Source organism: Nomascus leucogenys, chromosome 7b (assembly GCF_006542625.1).
Source record: "Nomascus leucogenys isolate Asia chromosome 7b, Asia_NLE_v1, whole genome shotgun sequence".
Lineage (NCBI taxonomy): Eukaryota > Metazoa > Chordata > Mammalia > Primates > Hylobatidae > Nomascus > Nomascus leucogenys.
The window spans coordinates 8943609-8960187 of NC_044387.1; the positions used below are offsets into that span (position 1 = coordinate 8943609).

Genomic DNA, 16579 nt, shown 5'->3' on the forward strand with positions numbered 1-16579 from the left:
ATATAAAGAAACAAGCCCAGTGAGGAAAGGTGACCTGTCCAATTCCTTGTAGTTAGCCAGGACCAAACCGCAGTTCTCCTGATTCCAACTCCAGTGATCTCTCCAGGACACCATAGCTACCCAGTCAGAAAAACAAGAATTGTGCATGGGGATCTGGTGCGGTGGGTCAGGCCTGTAATCCCAACACTTTGGGAGGCTGAGTCGTGAGGACCATTTGAGGCCAGGAGTTTGAAAGCAGCCTGGACAAGATAGTGAGACCCTATTCTGCACACACACATGCACAGGCACACAAACACAATGCAGATTTTCATGGCTTCGTAGCATTTCATCTTCTAGATGGGTCTTAGTTCATTTAAACAATTCCATATATTTTTCCTTTTTTCTATTTTCTTTTCTTTTTTTTTTTTGTTGTTGAGATGGAGTCTGCTCTGTTGCCCAGGCTGGAGTGCAGTGGCGTGATCTCGGTTCACTGCAAGCTCCGCCTCCCAGGTTCACGCCATTCTCCTGCCTCAGCCTCCCAAGTAGCTGGGACTATAGGCACCCGCCACCACGCCCGGCTAATTTTTTGTATTTTTAGTAGAGATGGGGTTTCACCGTGTTAGCCAGGATGGTCTCGATCTCCTGACCTTGTGATCCGCCCACCTCAGCCTTCCAAAGTCCTGGGATTACAGGCGTGAACCACCGCGCTTGGCCTTTTTTTTTTTTTTTGAGTCAGAGTCTGGCTCTATGGCCCAGGCTGGAGTGCAGCGGTGCGATCTCGGCTCACTGCAAGCTCCGCCTCCCGGGTTCACGCCATTCTCCTGCCTCAGCCTCCCGAGTAGCTGGGACTACAGGCGCCGCCACTACGCCTGGCTAATTTTTTGTATTTTTAGTAGAGACGGGGTTTCACTACGTTAGCCAGGATGGTCTCGATCTCCTGACCTCGTGATCCGCCCACCTCGGCCTCCCAAAGTGCTGGGATTACAGGCCTGAGCCACCGCGCTCAGCCTCTTTTCCTATTTTCTAAAAGTTGAATTGGCAACTCATATGATCCGCACCTTTTTTTTTTTTTTTTTTTTTTTTTCTTGAGACAGGGTCTCACTACTGTTACCCAGGCTGGAGTGCAGTGGGAAGATCTGGTTCGTTGCAGCCTCAGCTTCCTGGGCTCAGGTGATTCTCCTACCTTAGCCTCCTGAGGGACCACAGGTGTCTGCCACCATGCCTGACTAATGTTTTGTATTTTTAGTAGAGACAGCGTTTTGCCATGTTGCCCAGGCTGATCTTGACCTCCTGGGCTCAAACAATCCACCCACCTTGGCCTCCCAAAGTGCTGGAATTACAGGTGTGAGCCACCGCATCCAGCTCTACAGTTATTATTTATTTAGTTAGTTAGTTAGTTTGTTTGTTTGAGGTGTAGTCTCACTCTGTCTCCCAGGCTGGAGTGCAGTGGCATGATCTCGGCTCACTGCAACCACCGCCTTCCAGGTTCAAGCGATTCTTCCGCCTCAGCCTCCCAAGTAGCTGGGATTACAGGCTCCTGCCACCATGCCTGGCTAATTTTTGTATTTTTAGTAGAGACAGACTTTCCCCGTTTTGGCCAGGCTGGTCTCAAACTCATAACCTCAGGTGATCTGCCCATCCCGGCCTCCCAAAGTGTTGGGATTACAGGTGTGAGCCACCGAGCCCGGCCTGTTACTTATTTTCATATGAAAAGCAACCGTACAAAGCAGGTGGTGGTCATCCCATTTTATAGGTGAAGACACAAAGCCTCTGAGAGGTGAAGTGACTTGTCCAAGGTCCCATAGTGGTGGAGCCGGGAAGACAACCTGGAACTGACTCCAAAGTCAACGCAATGGTTAAATAATTGTAAATTGAATCTGAGAAGGTTGGCTGGGCACAGTGGCTCACGCCTCTATTCCCAGCACTTTGGGAGGCTGAGGCAGGCAGATCACCTGAGGCCAGGAGTTCGAGACCACCCCGGCTAACATGGTGAAAATACAAAGTTACTACTAAAAATACAAAATTAGCCGGGCATGGTAGTGCATGACTGTAATCCCAGCTACTCGGGAGGCGGAGGTTGTGGTGAGCTGAAATCGCGCCATTGCACTCCAGCCTGGGCAACAAGAGCAAAACTCCGTCTCAGAAAAAAAAAAAAAATTAGACGGGCGTGGTGGCACACTTCTGTAGTTTCAGCTACTCAGGAGGCTGAGGCAGGAGAATCGCTTGAACCTGGGAGGCGGAGGTTGCAGTGAGCCGAGATCGTGCCACTGCACTCCAGCCTGGGTAACAGAGTGAGACCCAGTCTCAAAAAATAAATAAATAAATCACCCTGTGTCAAAAAAAAAATAAAATAAACATAAAAGTAAGTAAAAATACAAAAATTAGCTGGGCATGGTGGCACACGCCTGTAGTCCCAGCTACTCGGGAGGCTGAGGCATGAGAATCGCTTGAACCTGGGAGGTGGAGGTTGCAGTGGGCAGAGATCCTGCCACTGCACTCCAGCCTGGGCAGAGCGAGACTCTGTCTCAGAAAAAAAAAAAAAAAAAGAAGAAGAATCTGGGGAGGTCTCCAAGGAGGTAGACCCTGAGAGCTGGGTCTTATGTGTGGACAGAAGGAATAAGGCTCGGGGAAGGCAATTCGGCAAAGTCCAAAGCCTGAACAAAGGCCTTCAGGAGATTTCTTTTCTTTTCTTTTCCTTTTTTTTTTTTTTTTTTGAGGCTGGAGTGCAATGGCGCGATCTCGGCTCACCGCAACCTCTGGCTTCTTTAGAATCAAGCGATTCTCCTGCCTCAGCCTCCTGAGTAGCTGAGATTACAGGCATGCGCCACCACGCCTGGCTAATTTTGTATTTTTAGTAGACACGAGGTTTCTCCATGTTGGTCAGGCTGGTCTCGAACTCCCGACCTCCGGTGATCCGCCCGCCTCGACCTCCCAAACTGCTGGGATTACAGACGTGAGCCACCGCGCCCGGCTCGGGAGATTTCCTACAGCTCAAAATTTGTAAGGCAAAGAGATGGCCACAAATCTTGAGAGTGGAGAGCGACCTCGGCTCTCTTTAGTACCGCCTGGCCCACCAGACACTGCACTGCATGATAGAGGCCCCGCCCGACCCAGCCCCTTAATCGGCCTGTTGCAACCACTATCAAACCGCCAATTCTGGCCCCGCCCCTGTCTTCCTTGTGCACCCTCTCACTTCCTGCCGGTCCCAGGCTCAGGCCCCACCTCCGTCTTGTTTGGAGCAATCCAATCGAACCTGGAGGGCTCCGCTCCGCCCTATACCGCGCTCCCAGGAGCAATCAGAATCAGCTCAGGCCCCGGCTCCGCCTCCGTCCGCCGAGACCACGCCCCTTCTCCGTTCGGCCAATCAGGCAGTCTGTTGGCCCCGCCCCCGCAAGGCCCCGCCCCGTCGGATCTTATCCCTGAGCTGCTTCTGCGGCTCTATCTTCGGGACTCCGCCCCGCGCGCGGATCTGCAGCCATGGCAGTCACCGCCCAGGCAGCCCGCAGGAAGGAGCGCGTCCTCTGCCTGTTTGACGTGGACGGGACCCTCACGCCGGCTCGCCAGGTAGGACCCTGAAGTTTGGAAGCTCCCGCCGGGAGTGTCACGCGGACACCTCCGAGGCTGAGTGTGGGGTCTGCAGCAGCGTGACCATGGACACCCCGGGACAGAGTGTGGGATGCGGCGGTACCCGGCCCCCTGACATCCGGGGCCACCCACCGGGAGTGAGGGGACTGGCCCTCACGTCACTGACCCGCAGCGTCCCTGCCTGTGTTCTGCTTGGGAGTGCTGGGGTTGGATCCAGTACTGGAGGGAGGAGGCGGCGAGCAGGGGCCTAGCTCCCTCCCTCCCCAGAGGCTTTCGCACGCCGCTAAGGCCTGGCTCGCGGACGCCCCCGCCTCCTGAGCCGGGAATCCCACCCTAGTTCAGCCCTAGGACACACCAGTGGTCGGAGCTGGCTTCTGAACCGGGGTTCCAGGCACACAAGCACACAGCCAAGTGTCAGTCACCATCTGTGGGAGACAGGGCGTCTGGGAGTCTTCCCACCCCGACTTTTGCAGGCCTGGGCCTGGGTCTAGTTTCTGAAGCCCCATCACCCACTTTACCTTCCACCCCCAGTCGTGGAGCAGAGAGGGCTTCTTTTCGAATTCGTTTATGGGCTCTACCCACCCGGAGGTGAGAGGCTCCAGGCCTAGTCTGTTTGCTGTGAGGACACTGAGGCATACTGAGGGTAAGAGTGTAGTTTTCTTCTAAAGACTCTTGCTGTGTTGAGCCTCTTACCTCTGCTCAGTTTTTCTCCCATTGGGTCTCATTGTGAGTCCCCAAAAGCCCCCTCACCAGCTGGATGCATCAGTAAGCAGGCTTCATTCACGCCCTCCCTGTGGGTAACCCACCCTCCAGTCTGGGGGCCTCAAGGACCAACCAACAGGTCTCCTAGCGTGGCAGAGCAGTGGGATGGGCTTTACTGGGCAGTGGCTGATGGGAACCCAGGTCTTAGCCTCCTCTCTTAGGTCCCGAATGCCCCTCCCCATCCTCTGTGTTGAAGTTGCCCTGGCTTGGGCCCTGGAGGCCTTCCTGCAGGGGTGGATCCGGGAGGAAGATAGCAGGACTGGAGCAAAGGTGGGCCAGTTGCCGTGGCTCACACCTGTAATCCCAGCACTTTGGGAGGCCGTGGTGGGCGGATCACCTGAGGTCAGGAATTCTAGATCAGCCTGGCTAACATGGTGAAACCCCGTCTCTACTAAAAATACAAAAATTAGGCTGGGTTCAGTGGCTCACGCCTGTAATCCCGGCACTTTGGGAGGCCGAGGCAGACAGATCATGATGTCAGGAGTTTAAGACCAGCCTGACCAATATCGTGAAACCCTGTCTCTACTAAAAATACAAAAAATTAGCCAGGCGTGGTGTCATGCACCTGTAATCCTAGCTATTCGGGAGGCTGAGGCAGGAGAATCGCTTGAACCTGAGAGGCAGAAGTTGCAGTGAGCCGAGAATGTGCCATTGCACTCCAGCCTGGGCGACAGAGCGAGACTCAGTCTCAAAACAAAAAAAAACAAAAAAACAAAAAATAGCTGGGCATGGTAGCATGCGCCTGTAGTCCCAGCTACTGGGGAGGCAGAAGCAGGAGAATCGATTGAACCCAGGAAGTGGAGGTTGTAGTGAGCCAAGATTGTGCCATTGCATTCCAGCCTGGGCAACAGGAGTGAAACTCCATCTCAAACAAACAAAGAACTGGAACAAAGGTGGCAGGGCCTAGGCACAGTTCTGACCCCTCCCTCTGACCTTTTGCTCCACAAACATAACAACCTGAATAAGAACAGCCTATTAATTTGTCTATGGGCCAGCCTCTGTGCTTAGTGCCTTTTGAAAGTTAATTTTTAATTGTACACATTTTCATGAGCACACTTTCCTGGTAAAGAATGGAAACGTAACAGAGAAGGGTAAAGTCCCCTCTGACCACACCAGGATCCCAGGCCTGGCCGGCTCCCCAAGTTAATGTGGTTACTGTGGTGTGGCTTCCCTCCAGGCCTTTATCTGGATCTATTTGCCCAGAGCAAATATTAAGCATTGTTTTGTGAGGCTATTTTTGTTGTTGCTGTTCTTTGGCTCCTCAAAAATCAACTTGATTATGATGCTATTTTGTTGTTGTTAGAGACCAGGGAATCGCTCTGTCACTCAGTCTGGAGTGCAGTGGCGCTATCACAGCTCACTGCAGCCTCGAACTCCTGGGCTCAAGTGATTCTCCCGCCTCAGCTTCTGGAGTAGCTGGGACTACAGGCAAGTGCCACCATGCCTGGCTAATTTCTTTTTTTTTTTTTTGGAGACGAAATCTCATTCTTGCCCCCAGGCTGGAGTGCGATGGCATGATCTCGGCTCACTGCAACCTCCACCTCCCAGGTTCAAGGGATTCTCCTGCCTCAGCCCCTGAGTAGCTGGGATTACAGGCGCCTGCCACCATGCCCAGCTAATTTTTTTTTTTTTTTTTTGAGACGGAGTCTCGCTCTGTCACCCAGGCTGGAGTGCTGTGACGTGATCTCGGCTCACTGCAAGCTCTGCCTCCCAGGTTCACGCCATTCTCCTGCCTCAGCCTCCCGAGTAGCTGGGACTACAGGCACGTGCCACCACGCCCGGCTAATTTTTTGTATTTTTTAGTAGAGACGGGGTTTCACCATGTTAGCCAGGATGGTCTCGATGTCCTGACCTCATAATCCACCCGCCTCGGCCTCCCAAAGTGCTGAGATTACAGGCGTGAGCCAGCGCACATGGCCAATTTTTTTTTTTTTTTTTTTTTTTTTTTTTATTTTTGGTAGAGACTGGGTTTCTCCATGTTGGCCAGGCTGGTCTCAAACTCCTGACTTCAGGTGATCCATCCTCCTGGGCCTCCCAAAGTGCTGGGATTACAGGCGTGAACCACCGTGCCCAGCCCATGCCTGGCTAATTTTTAAAAATTTTTGGCCGGGCACGGTGGCTCACGCCTATAATCCCAGCACTTGGGGAGGCCCAGGCGGGTGGATCACCTGAATTCAGGAGTTCGAGACCAGCCTGGCCAACATGGTGAAACCCTGTCTCTACTAAAAATTTAAAACTTAGCTGGGCATGGTGGCAGGCGCCTGTAATCCCAGCTACTCGGGAGGCTGAAGAAGAAGAATCGCTTGAACCCGGGAGGCGGAGGTTGCAGTGAGCCGAGATCGTGCCATCACACTCCAGCCTGGGCAGAGGTTTCTGTGAGCCGGAATCACACCACTGCACTCCAGCCTGGGTGACAGAGCAAAAATTCATCTCCAAAAAAAAAAAAATTTTTTTTTCATAGAGACGATGTCTTCTTTTGCTGCCTAGGCTCTAGTCTCAAACTCCTGGGTCAAGTGATCTTTCTGCCTTGGCCTCACAAAGTGTTGGGATTGCAGACCTGAGCCACAGTGCCCAACCTGTCTAATTTTTGGTGTCTAAGCTTTGTACTGCTTCAGATCCAGGTAGAATGTGGGCTTCCTGGGCTCTGAGCACTAAGTGAGGGGTAAGTGGAGGTCCTAGACACGTTGAAAGCCAGAATGCTATGCTTCCCCTCTCCCCCCATAGAAAATTGACCCCGAGGTGGCTGCCTTCCTGCAGAAGCTGCGAAGTAGAGTGCAGATCGGTGTGGTGGGCGGCTCTGACTACTGTAAGATCGCTGAGCAGCTGGGTGACGGGGATGAAGGTAGGAGTGAGGCTGGGGGTTAGAGGGAGTGGGGAGTTTGAGAGATTCCTGGGCATCTTCAAAGAGCCAGTCCTGCTTCTGTGGGGCAGAAGAAGTAGAGAGAGAGCAGCCAGATAGTTCCCTCACTGATTTGACAAACACTTGAGCACCTCCTATTGCCAGGGATTGTGCCAGGCCCTTGAGAAATAGCTGGGAGAAAGCAAGCAAAACCTGCCCGTATGCAGTTTACATTCTCATTTCTCCCTGCTGAGTCTTGATTTCCTCATCTTTAAAATGGGCTGAACTGGCTGGCACAGTGGCTTACGCCTGTAATCCCAGCACTTTGGGAGGCCGAGGCGGGTGGATCACTTGAGATGAGGAGTTCAAGACCTGCCTGGCCAACATGGTGAAACCCTGTCTCTACTAAAAATACAAAAAAATTAGCTGGGTATGTTGGCATGTGCCTGTAATCCCAGCTACTCAGGAGATTGAGGCAGGAGAATCGCTTGAACCTGGGAGGCAGAGGTTGCAGCAAGCCAAGATCAGGTCACTGCACTCCTGCCTGGGTGACAGAGTGAGGCTCCGCATCCAAAAAAATAAAATAAATAAATAAATAAAAGGCAGAACCAATGATGGCTACCATTTGTCAAAAATGATCATGTGTTAATGTCATTGCATTTGATCCCTACAATCACACTTTAGAGTAGGTGTGGTCATCCCATTTAACAGAGGATGACTCTGAAGTTATCCAGGAAATTGATTGGACCTCAGAGCCCTTGGTCTCAGCCCAGTCAAAGTGGGTGCCTCCAGTTCCTCAAGCCAGAAACTTCCTCGAATTTTTCCTTTTCCTCACCTCTTGTTTATTCTATCAGCAAACCCCAAAATATCTCCCTGTCCCCTCTGTCTCCATCTCCACCACGCCATCATAGTCCAGGTAACCACGTGCCACCCAGACCCCGCAACAGCCTCTGGGCTGTGCTCCCTGTGCCTCCCACCTCCCACCCACTCCAGCTGCTTCTCGTGGCAGCCAGAGCTGAAACCTCCAACTCTCCCATGCAGCCAGCCTTGAGAAGCAAGTGCGATGGCAGCTGTAGAACAGAAGGAAGCCCCTCTGCAGAGGGGCAGGGAAGCACAGAGTGGAAATGACGCCCTCTGCCAGAGAGTACTGCATGACTTCCAGAGGAGGAAGCTGGATCTTGGAGGATGAGTGGCAGGGAAGCCAGGGAAGGGCGGTTCTGACAGAAGGACCTGCATGGATGCCTGTGTGCAGAGGCCCACAGGTGTGACTGGCTTCTTTGGAAGAAAACCAAGCTGCAGAGGGAGAAAGGCTGGAGAAGCAGGTTGCAGCCTCGGATTGAACAAATGGCCTTTGAACGTGAAACCAAGGGTGTGGGCTTCCTCTCTCTTTACTTGCCTGTGGGGTCACAGATGTGGTCTCACACTCTTTCTTCCTCCTGTCCTCTATGTGACCCCAAAGTCATTGAGAAATTTGATTATGTGTTTGCCGAGAACGGGACGGTGCAGTATAAGCACGGACGACTGCTCTCCAAGCAGGTCAGTGTCCCCCAGGGCTTAGCCAGGGGCACCCCACTTTTCCATAGTGGAGCAGTCCATGGGGGCTTCTGTCCTGGGTTGGGGGAGAGACACTGTGGCTGTCTCAGGGTCAGGCAGCCCAGGCCACTCTCAGAGCCCTGTGTTCCTTGGCCAGACCATCCAGAACCACCTGGGGGAGGAGCTGCTGCAGGACTTGATCAACTTCTGCCTCAGCTACATGGCCCTGCTCAGGCTGCCCAAGAAGCGGTGAGGTCCTACCAGCCTGGTCTCCAGAACCTGGGGCCTGAGGGAGGAGAAGTGTGGGTCCCTAAGAGGGAGCCTGGAGATACTAGGGCCCCTGATTTTTTTGCGGGGAGTGTGGATTCTTGTCCCCTTTGAAGTCCTAGGAGGCTGGGGTCCCAGGTGGGGCTAGATTTGAATTCAGGGCCGTTCTGGTTCTCTCTGGCTCCCTGCCCTCCCTCACCACCAGTGGAACCTTCATCGAGTTCCGGAATGGCATGCTGAACATCTCGCCCATAGGCCGGAGCTGCACCCTGGAGGAGAGGATCGAGTTCTCCGAACTGGACAAGGTACCGCTAGCTATGCAACCTTAGGCCTGTAGGGCCTCAGTCACTCAATTTATCTGAGCCTTTATTTTCTCATCGGTAAAATAGACTGGGGGATGTGTTCTGATTTAACTGATACCCTTTCAGGCACCTACCTTGCGCCATTGTTGTAGACATACCTGCATCTTTCCAATGCTGCTGGTCCCCCTTACTAGGTGACCAGCACCAGGCAGCCACCTACTGAGCCAGGCCAACACCTGGGAATATCATTTCCACCTTCCCACCGACATTGGGTCCAACAACTCCTATTTCGTCAGCCCCTCAAGTCAGTGTCAAATCTGTTCATCTGCAGAACTGAGACCCCACTCTCTAGATTACCCCTTTCCCCAGCCCCAGGCTACCCCAACTTTCCTCTCTGTCCCTCCCCACCCCCTGCATAGCCCTGCCAGCCTGCTGTCTAGCAATGCCACTGAGAACCTTCCTTTCTTTTTTTTTTTTTGGAGATAGAGTCTCCAAAAAAATAGATAGAGGCTGGAGTGCAGTGGCATGATCTTGGCTCACTGCAACTCCCACCTCCCGTGTTCAAGCGATTCTTCTGCCTCAGCCTCCTAAGTAGCTGGGATTACAGGTGTGCACCACTACACCCAGCTAATTTTTGTACTTTTTTAGTAGAGACAGGGTTTCACCATGTTGGCCAGGCTGGTCTTGAACTCCTGACCTAAGGTGATCCGCCTACCTCGGCCTCCCAAAGTGCCTGGGAATACAGGCATGAGCCACCGCGCACGGCCCATTAGAACCTTTCAAACACATCAGCCGCATTCACCCCCCAGCCCCGTCCCCTCACTTATGATCGTTCCTTGGCTCCTCTTTGCCAGCTGGATGATGTCCTAGCCTCCTCCTATGGTGCCTCAAGCCCTGAGGGCTCTGTCTGGCTCCGGCTCTCCGCGTCTCCTCTCTGTGCCCTTCAAGTTCCACTTTCTATTCCTGGAACACACCAGGGTCCTCTCACCTCTGCCTGTGCTGCCCCTGCTAAATCTTGATGTGCATTTTGCTTTTCTCCCCACCGCCTCCATCCCTCTTGGGGATGGAGCCATCTACCCATCCAAACCTTTCCACGCTGGCCCTTCTGAGTTGTTCCGTCATTCTCTCTGACCTGTTCGGTGGCTCTCCCTGCCCTCTGCTCCAGCTATGACCTCTTGGCTGATTCTAGAGTGCTGTGCCTCTGCCAGAGCACACTTCTCTCAGGCCCAGCTCGTCCCTCCCCTCCTTCAAATCCCCTTTCACGTCCTTTTCCCAGTGGGGCCTCCGAGAGTATCACATCCACTGCTGCACTTCCTGCTCCTTCCCCTACCTTATTTCTCCCCAAGCAGCCTTGGACAACTTTCACCATCTACTTTTAAAATCCGAATTACTGTCTGTCCCTGTCCCAGAACTGTAAGCTCCATGAGGGCAGGGATTTCTGCGGCTTGTTCTCCTCTGGATCCCCTATGCCTGGCACATGGTATACTTCTTGTTATTATTGTTGTTTTTGAGACAGGGTCTTACTCTGTTGCCCAATCTGGAGTGCAGTGCAGTGATCCAGTCCTAGCTCACTGCAGTCTCGATCTCTGAGGCTCAAGCGATCCTCACACCTCAGCCTCCTGAGTAGCTGGGACCACAGGTGCATTACACCATTCCAGGCTAATTTTTTAAATTTTTTGTAGGGATGGGATCTCGCTGTGTCTCCCAGGCCAGTTTTGAACTCCTAGCCTCAAGTGGGCCTTCTGTCTCAGCCTTCCAAAGCACCAGGACTATAGGTGTGAGCCACAGCACCTCACAAAGAAATACCCTTTTTTTTTTTTTTTTTGGAGTCTCACTCTGTCACCCAGGCTGGAGTGCTGTGGCACAATCTCGGCTCACTGCAACCTCCACCTCCTAGGTTCAAGCAATTCTCCTGCCTCAGCCTCCCGAGTATCTGGGACTACAGGCACATGCCGCCACGCCTGGCTAATTTTTCGTTGTTGTTGTTGAGACGGAGTCTCGCTCTGTCACCAGGCTGGAGTGCAGTGGCGCAATCTCGGCTCACTGGAACCTCTGACTCCCTGATTCAAGCGATTCTTCTGCCTCAGCCTCCCAAGTAGCTAGGCTTACATGCACCACCATGCCCAGCTAATTTTTTGTATTTTTAGTAGAGACGGGGTTTCACCATGTTGGCCAGGTTGGTCTCGATCTTCTGAGCTTGTGATCCGCCTGCCTCAGCCTCCCAAAGTGCTGGGATTACAGGCGTGAGCCACCGTGCCCGGCCTAATATTTTGTATTTTAGTAGAGATGGGGTTTCATCGTGTTGCCCAGGCTGGTCTCAAACTCCTGAGCTCAGGCAATCCACCCACCTCAACCTTCCAAAGTGATTATAGGTGTGAGCCACTGGGCCCGGCAAGAAATACCTTTTGAATGAATGAAATGAGTAGTATTATCTCCATTTTATAAATGAGGAAACCAAGGCGGGATCAGAAGGGCCCTGCCCGAGGTCACATAGGGAGCTGGTTGCAGAGCAAAGATTTGATTTTGCCCTTGGCCCTCTGGTGCCTCCCTGAGGGTGCCTCCCAGCTCAGTGATTCCTGACTCCTGAGGCTGAGGCTTAGGGAAGGCAGTGCCCACAGGCACAGGGACTTTTTTTTTCTCGATAGAGTCTTGCTCTGTCACCCAGGCTGGAGTACAGTAGCGTGATCTCAGCTCACTACAACTTCTGCTGCCCAGGCTCAAGCAATTCTCCTGCCTCAGCCTCCGGAGTAGCTGGGATTACAGGCTCATGCCACCACCTGGCTGATTTTTTTGGTTTTGGTTTTGGGTTTTTTTTTTGAGATGGAGTCTCGCTCTGTCGCCAGGCTGGAGTGCAGTGGTGAGATCTCGGCTCACTGCAACCTCTGCCTCCCAGGTTCAAGCGATTCTCCTGCCTCAGCCTCCCGAGTAGCTGGGACTACAGGCGCCCGCCACCATGCCCAGCTAATTTTTGTATTTTTAGTAGAGACAGGGTTTCGCCATGCTGGCCGGGATGGTCTCGATCTCTTAACCTTGTGATCCGCCCTCCTCGGCCTCCCAAAGTGCTGGAATTACAGGCATGAGCCACTGCGCCCGGCCTAATTTTTGTATTTTTTAGTAGGGACAGTGTTTTTCCATGTTCAGGCTGGTCTCAAACTCCTGGCCTCAAGTGATCCGCCCACCTTGGCCTCCCAAAGTGCTGGGATTATAGACGTGAGCCGCTGCGCCCAGCCACGGGGACTTTTTTTTTTTTTTGGAGTAGTTAGGATTGGTCACTGGCAAAGAACCCCTCCCCCACACACACGTGCTGAGAGGTTATCCCTTCCTGTCCACCCAGGTTCCCAGTCCCAGCTCTACCCATTTGCCTTGTAACCTGGAAAAGCATCTTTACTAACGTCCCAGCTCTACCCATTTGCCTTGTAACCTGGAAAAGCATCTTTACTAACGTGTGCCTCAGTTTTCTTATGTGTAAGGTGGGGGTAATAGCAGTTCCCATCCCATGGGCTGTCATGAGGACTGGACAAGGTGGCACATGGACCCCACCTGGCATGGGGTTGGGGAGCCACACACTAACTCCCCACCCCAGGGCCTTCTCAAGTATTTTTGGCTCTTGTTTGCTCCCTTCTGGCACTGGAGGGGCATAAACCTTCCTGATCTGTGTGCCCTGCCCTGGCCCAGAGCTGGTATAAATAAATGCTTAACCCAGCTCGTCTTCCAGAACCCTGAAGGGGGGATGAGTACTTCCCTTCCTTAGATGAGGACACTGAGGCCAGAGGGTGAGTAACCAGCTCCAGGTCACAGTGCCGGTCCCTGCCGAGGCTGGCCTTGCACATGGGGCTGTCCAGTGACCAGCCTTGTTCTCCAGAGAAGGGGGGTGCAGCCAGCCTCGGCCGTGTGGAAACATTTCTTCAGAGCTTGGGGCACTCTTAGTGGTAGCCCTGGGCCTACAGAGTGGCCACTGGTGGGCACTCTGGCCTCCCTGGGGCCCACCTACCTGCTGGAAAGCCAGGCCAAGGCTGGCAGGGGGCTCACATCCCTTATCTCTGCTTTTCCATGAGAGGGAAGCAGGCACTGGTCATTCATTACTTCTCCATCCTTTACTCCAGGAAATAGGCTCAGAGAGGTCAGGTGACTTGCCCATGGTCACACAGCTGAGGAGTACAGTAGCCAAGCCTGGCTACTTGCCTTCAGAACTCAGGCTGGGGGGTGTCTGGCTTTATATCTGACATCCTCCCTGGTCCACTTCTCCAAGCTCCATGCTGCTGACCACTGCATGCCTTTCCGCCCCAGTCCTACCCAGCTCTGACTACAGGGCCATACCAGCCACCCCACTCCTGTGCTCCAGAATCCTCAGCGCCTCTTGGTCCCCAAGGATGTGGTCAGACTTCCCAGCCCGGTCTCGAGACCCTCTGTCAGCTGAATGTCCTGCTGGCTGGTTTAGATGTTCAGCTGCCCCTCAGGCTGGGCACAGCTGCTCCCCTTTGTGGCCCTCTGAGATGGAGATCCTGGGGGCTGGGGGGAGGAATGTCCCCCTGCTCCATGTTTGCAGAGCTGCTACCAGAGTTCCTGCTCAGAGGGACGGGGCCGGCCTGGGCACTACCTAGTCCCCAGCCCAGCCATGTCTTTGCATGGTGGGTGCTCTGCCATGACTGACATCCTACTGCCCTCTGTGAATGCCCACAGCCACCTCCTCACAGGTCTCCTGCTCTCAGCTCCCGCACTCATTTCTGAGTATTTGCTTTGTTGAGCTGGGCACAGCTAACGGGATCGAGCCCTGCCCCGAGGTGGACATTGATGTGGGATCCAGATTGCCCCGTCTCCTCGCCCTTCCTGCTCCTGTCTCTCCTCTGAGGCCCCCTTCAGAAGACCCAGCCCACAGCCCCATTGGCAGCCCCATCCCTTCTGGATTTAGGCCCTGGCTCTGCCACCAAGGCTAGGTAACCTTGACCAAGGCACGACCCCTCTCTGAGCCTTAGTTTCCTCATCTGCACAGTTGGGGGTCCTACCCACCTAGAATGCTCAGCACGCTCACGTGGACTGTGTGCCCAGCCAGGGCCTGGCACACAGCAGGTCCTCTGAGCTGCCATCCACCCCCTCCCCTCTGCAGAAAGAGAAGATCCGGGAGAAGTTTGTGGAAGCCCTGAAAACAGAGTTTGCTGGCAAAGGGCTGAGGTTCTCCCGAGGTACGTCCACCCTGCAGAGGACCTGGGAGGCCTGGTACAGGGCCCCTCCTCAAACCATCTGCCCCTCCCAAGACCAGGCTGTGGCCCCCAGTAGCTTTAGGAGCCCCTCTCCTGCTCAGGGCAGAGAGGGTGGCTGAGCCCGATGCAGAAAGGGGTTCAGTGTTTACTGGCCCCCAGTTTTCCCACCTCATACCTCAGAGGTAAACGCCCCATGCCTACCCAGTTTCTCAGGCCAAAAACCAGAGCCTCTCCCTTGAATGCTCTCCCCCGCCCCTTCCCAAGTCCAAACTCCTAGAAGTCCCAGGGCCCCCTGTCTGGAATCCCACCAGTGCTCACACTTCCACCGTCAGCAGCTTGTCCCAGGCTCCAACTGACCCTGATGCAGCCGGGCTCCCCTCTGCCACCTCAGCCATTCTCCAGTGGCCAGAGAGGCTGGAGCTGCAGTCATGACATGCCTCTGCCCAAAGTCCTCCCTAGGCTCTTCCTCCCTCTCCACGTGATGCCCAGGGCCTGCCCATCCTTGCCTTGCCTCTCCTGGCCTCCTCCGTTGCTGGGATGCTCGTTCTCTTCCCTGCCTCAGGGGCTGTACTTTGCACCCCAGCCATCCCCACTCGGCTCAGGTCCCAGCTCATTGCCACCTCCTCAGAGGTCTCCCCTGACCACCCTGGCTGGATGAGCTTCCCCCACCCACTTCATAGTCTTGTTTGTTGTCCAACCTGTGTCATAATTTCCTTGAGGATCCTAAGTCTGTCCCGTGTCCTGTTCCTGGCCCTCAGTAGGCACTCAAGGGTTGTTGAATGAATGAATGAACAAGCAGCCCTTCTGTTAGCCTTGTCTGCCCCTCCCAGCAGGGAATAACAGTCCCCACCCCTGCCCACAGGAGGCATGATCAGCTTTGACGTCTTCCCCGAGGGCTGGGACAAGCGCTACTGCCTGGATAGCCTGGACCAGGACAGCTTCGACACCATCCACTTCTTTGGGAACGAGACCAGCCCTGTGAGTGTGGCCCACCCCAGGTTTCCCCCAATGCAGTGGATAGCGAGAAGCCAGGTCTGGTGGCTTCTCCAATGCAAATCACCCGAGGTCAAGGCCAGAACATGGGGCAACACAACAGACCTCTTGGGGGGCTCCTGGAGAACAACCATTGCTCACCAGCCCCATTTCACAGATCGGAAAGCTGGGGCCCCAAGAGGGCTGGGCACCTGTTCTACATCACACAGCAAGTCAGGGCAGTTCTGACAAGGGGTGAGAAGGTGGGCTTCCTGGCAGTTCTGAAGGGGCAGGAGGAGGGGCAGGTCCATAGCAGCCAATGTGGAGAGGGACTCCGCCTAAATATGCCTCCTCTGCCCGTCCTCTGTGTGCAGGGTGGGAACGACTTTGAGATCTTTGCCGACCCCCGGACTGTTGGCCACAGCGTGGTGTCTCCTCAGGACACAGTGCAGCGATGCCGGGAGATTTTCTTCCCAGAGACAGCCCATGAGGCGTGACCGGGGCCCACATCTGTGCGTAGTGATTTCTGAAGAGTTTGGCCTAGGCCTAAAGACAGGTCCTGGTGTTGGATAGATGCCAGGGCCCCGTCGTCTGGCCCAGGACGCCTGCTGCAAGGCCCACCCAGATGGGGCCAGAGTCTGTGTGGACAACCATCCCCAGCCAGTCAGCTCCTAGTGGCCCTGGCTCCGTCCTCCCGGGGCCCAGAGTGTTCCCCATGCTCCACCTGGTGGCCCAAGCCACAGCTGCTGCTTATATTTTGGTACAGAACAGGTTTCTTTCTGCGCCAGGAGGAGGCGTGCGCAAGTGTCGGTACGAGATCTAGCCTGCTCTGCCTGCCTGCCCTGGGCGATGAGGTACGGTGGGGAAGGTCCTATTTTAGAGAACTTTGTCACAGTATTAAAGTTCCCAGAACAAAGTAGGTGTCAGCTGTGTCTGAATGGATAATTGGCCCCAGTCACATGCTGTTACAGCCACTACTTTGCCGATGAGTAAACAGCACAGAGAGGGCAGGGACTTGGCCCAGGTCACAAAGGAAGTCTGATCCAGTTGAGGAGGGGGCCATTGAATCCCCAAAGAAGAGATGGTTTGGTGTGTCCACCCACAGCCCCTTCCTTGGGGACCCTGACACAGAGGCAGCTTCA

At 54.2% G+C, this 16579-nt stretch overlaps 1 protein-coding gene across 2 annotated transcripts; it reads left to right on the forward strand.

The window, feature by feature from the left end:
- Positions 1-3371: 3371 nt before the first annotated feature.
- Positions 3372-16361, forward strand: PMM1 (phosphomannomutase 1). 2 transcript variants are annotated; one of them, XM_030815462.1, is made up of 9 exons: positions 3372-3543; positions 7051-7168; positions 8625-8701; positions 8856-8947; positions 9171-9270; positions 14372-14447; positions 15328-15443; positions 15812-15949; positions 16204-16361. In XM_030815462.1, the coding sequence occupies exons 1-8, from the start codon at positions 3457-3459 to the stop codon at positions 15932-15934; spliced, it is 789 nt and encodes a 262-aa protein (XP_030671322.1). In that variant the 5' UTR covers positions 3372-3456; the 3' UTR covers positions 15935-15949; positions 16204-16361. The 2 variants fall into 2 exon arrangements, with proteins under 2 accessions (XP_030671322.1, XP_003264853.1); XM_003264805.2 differs by having other exon boundaries at positions 15812-16359.
- The last annotated feature ends 218 nt before the right edge of the window (positions 16362-16579 follow it).

Coding starts and splice junctions, on each gene's coding strand:
- PMM1 (XM_030815462.1), top strand. CDS start 3,457: ATGGCAGTCACCGCCCAGGCAGCCCGCAGGAAGGAGCGCGTCCTCTGC. Junction 7,169..8,624: donor GCTGGGTGACGGGGATGAAG/GTAGGAGTGAGG, acceptor GTGACCCCAAAG/TCATTGAGAAATTTGATTAT. Junction 14,448..15,327: donor AGGGCTGAGGTTCTCCCGAG/GTACGTCCACCC, acceptor CCCTGCCCACAG/GAGGCATGATCAGCTTTGAC.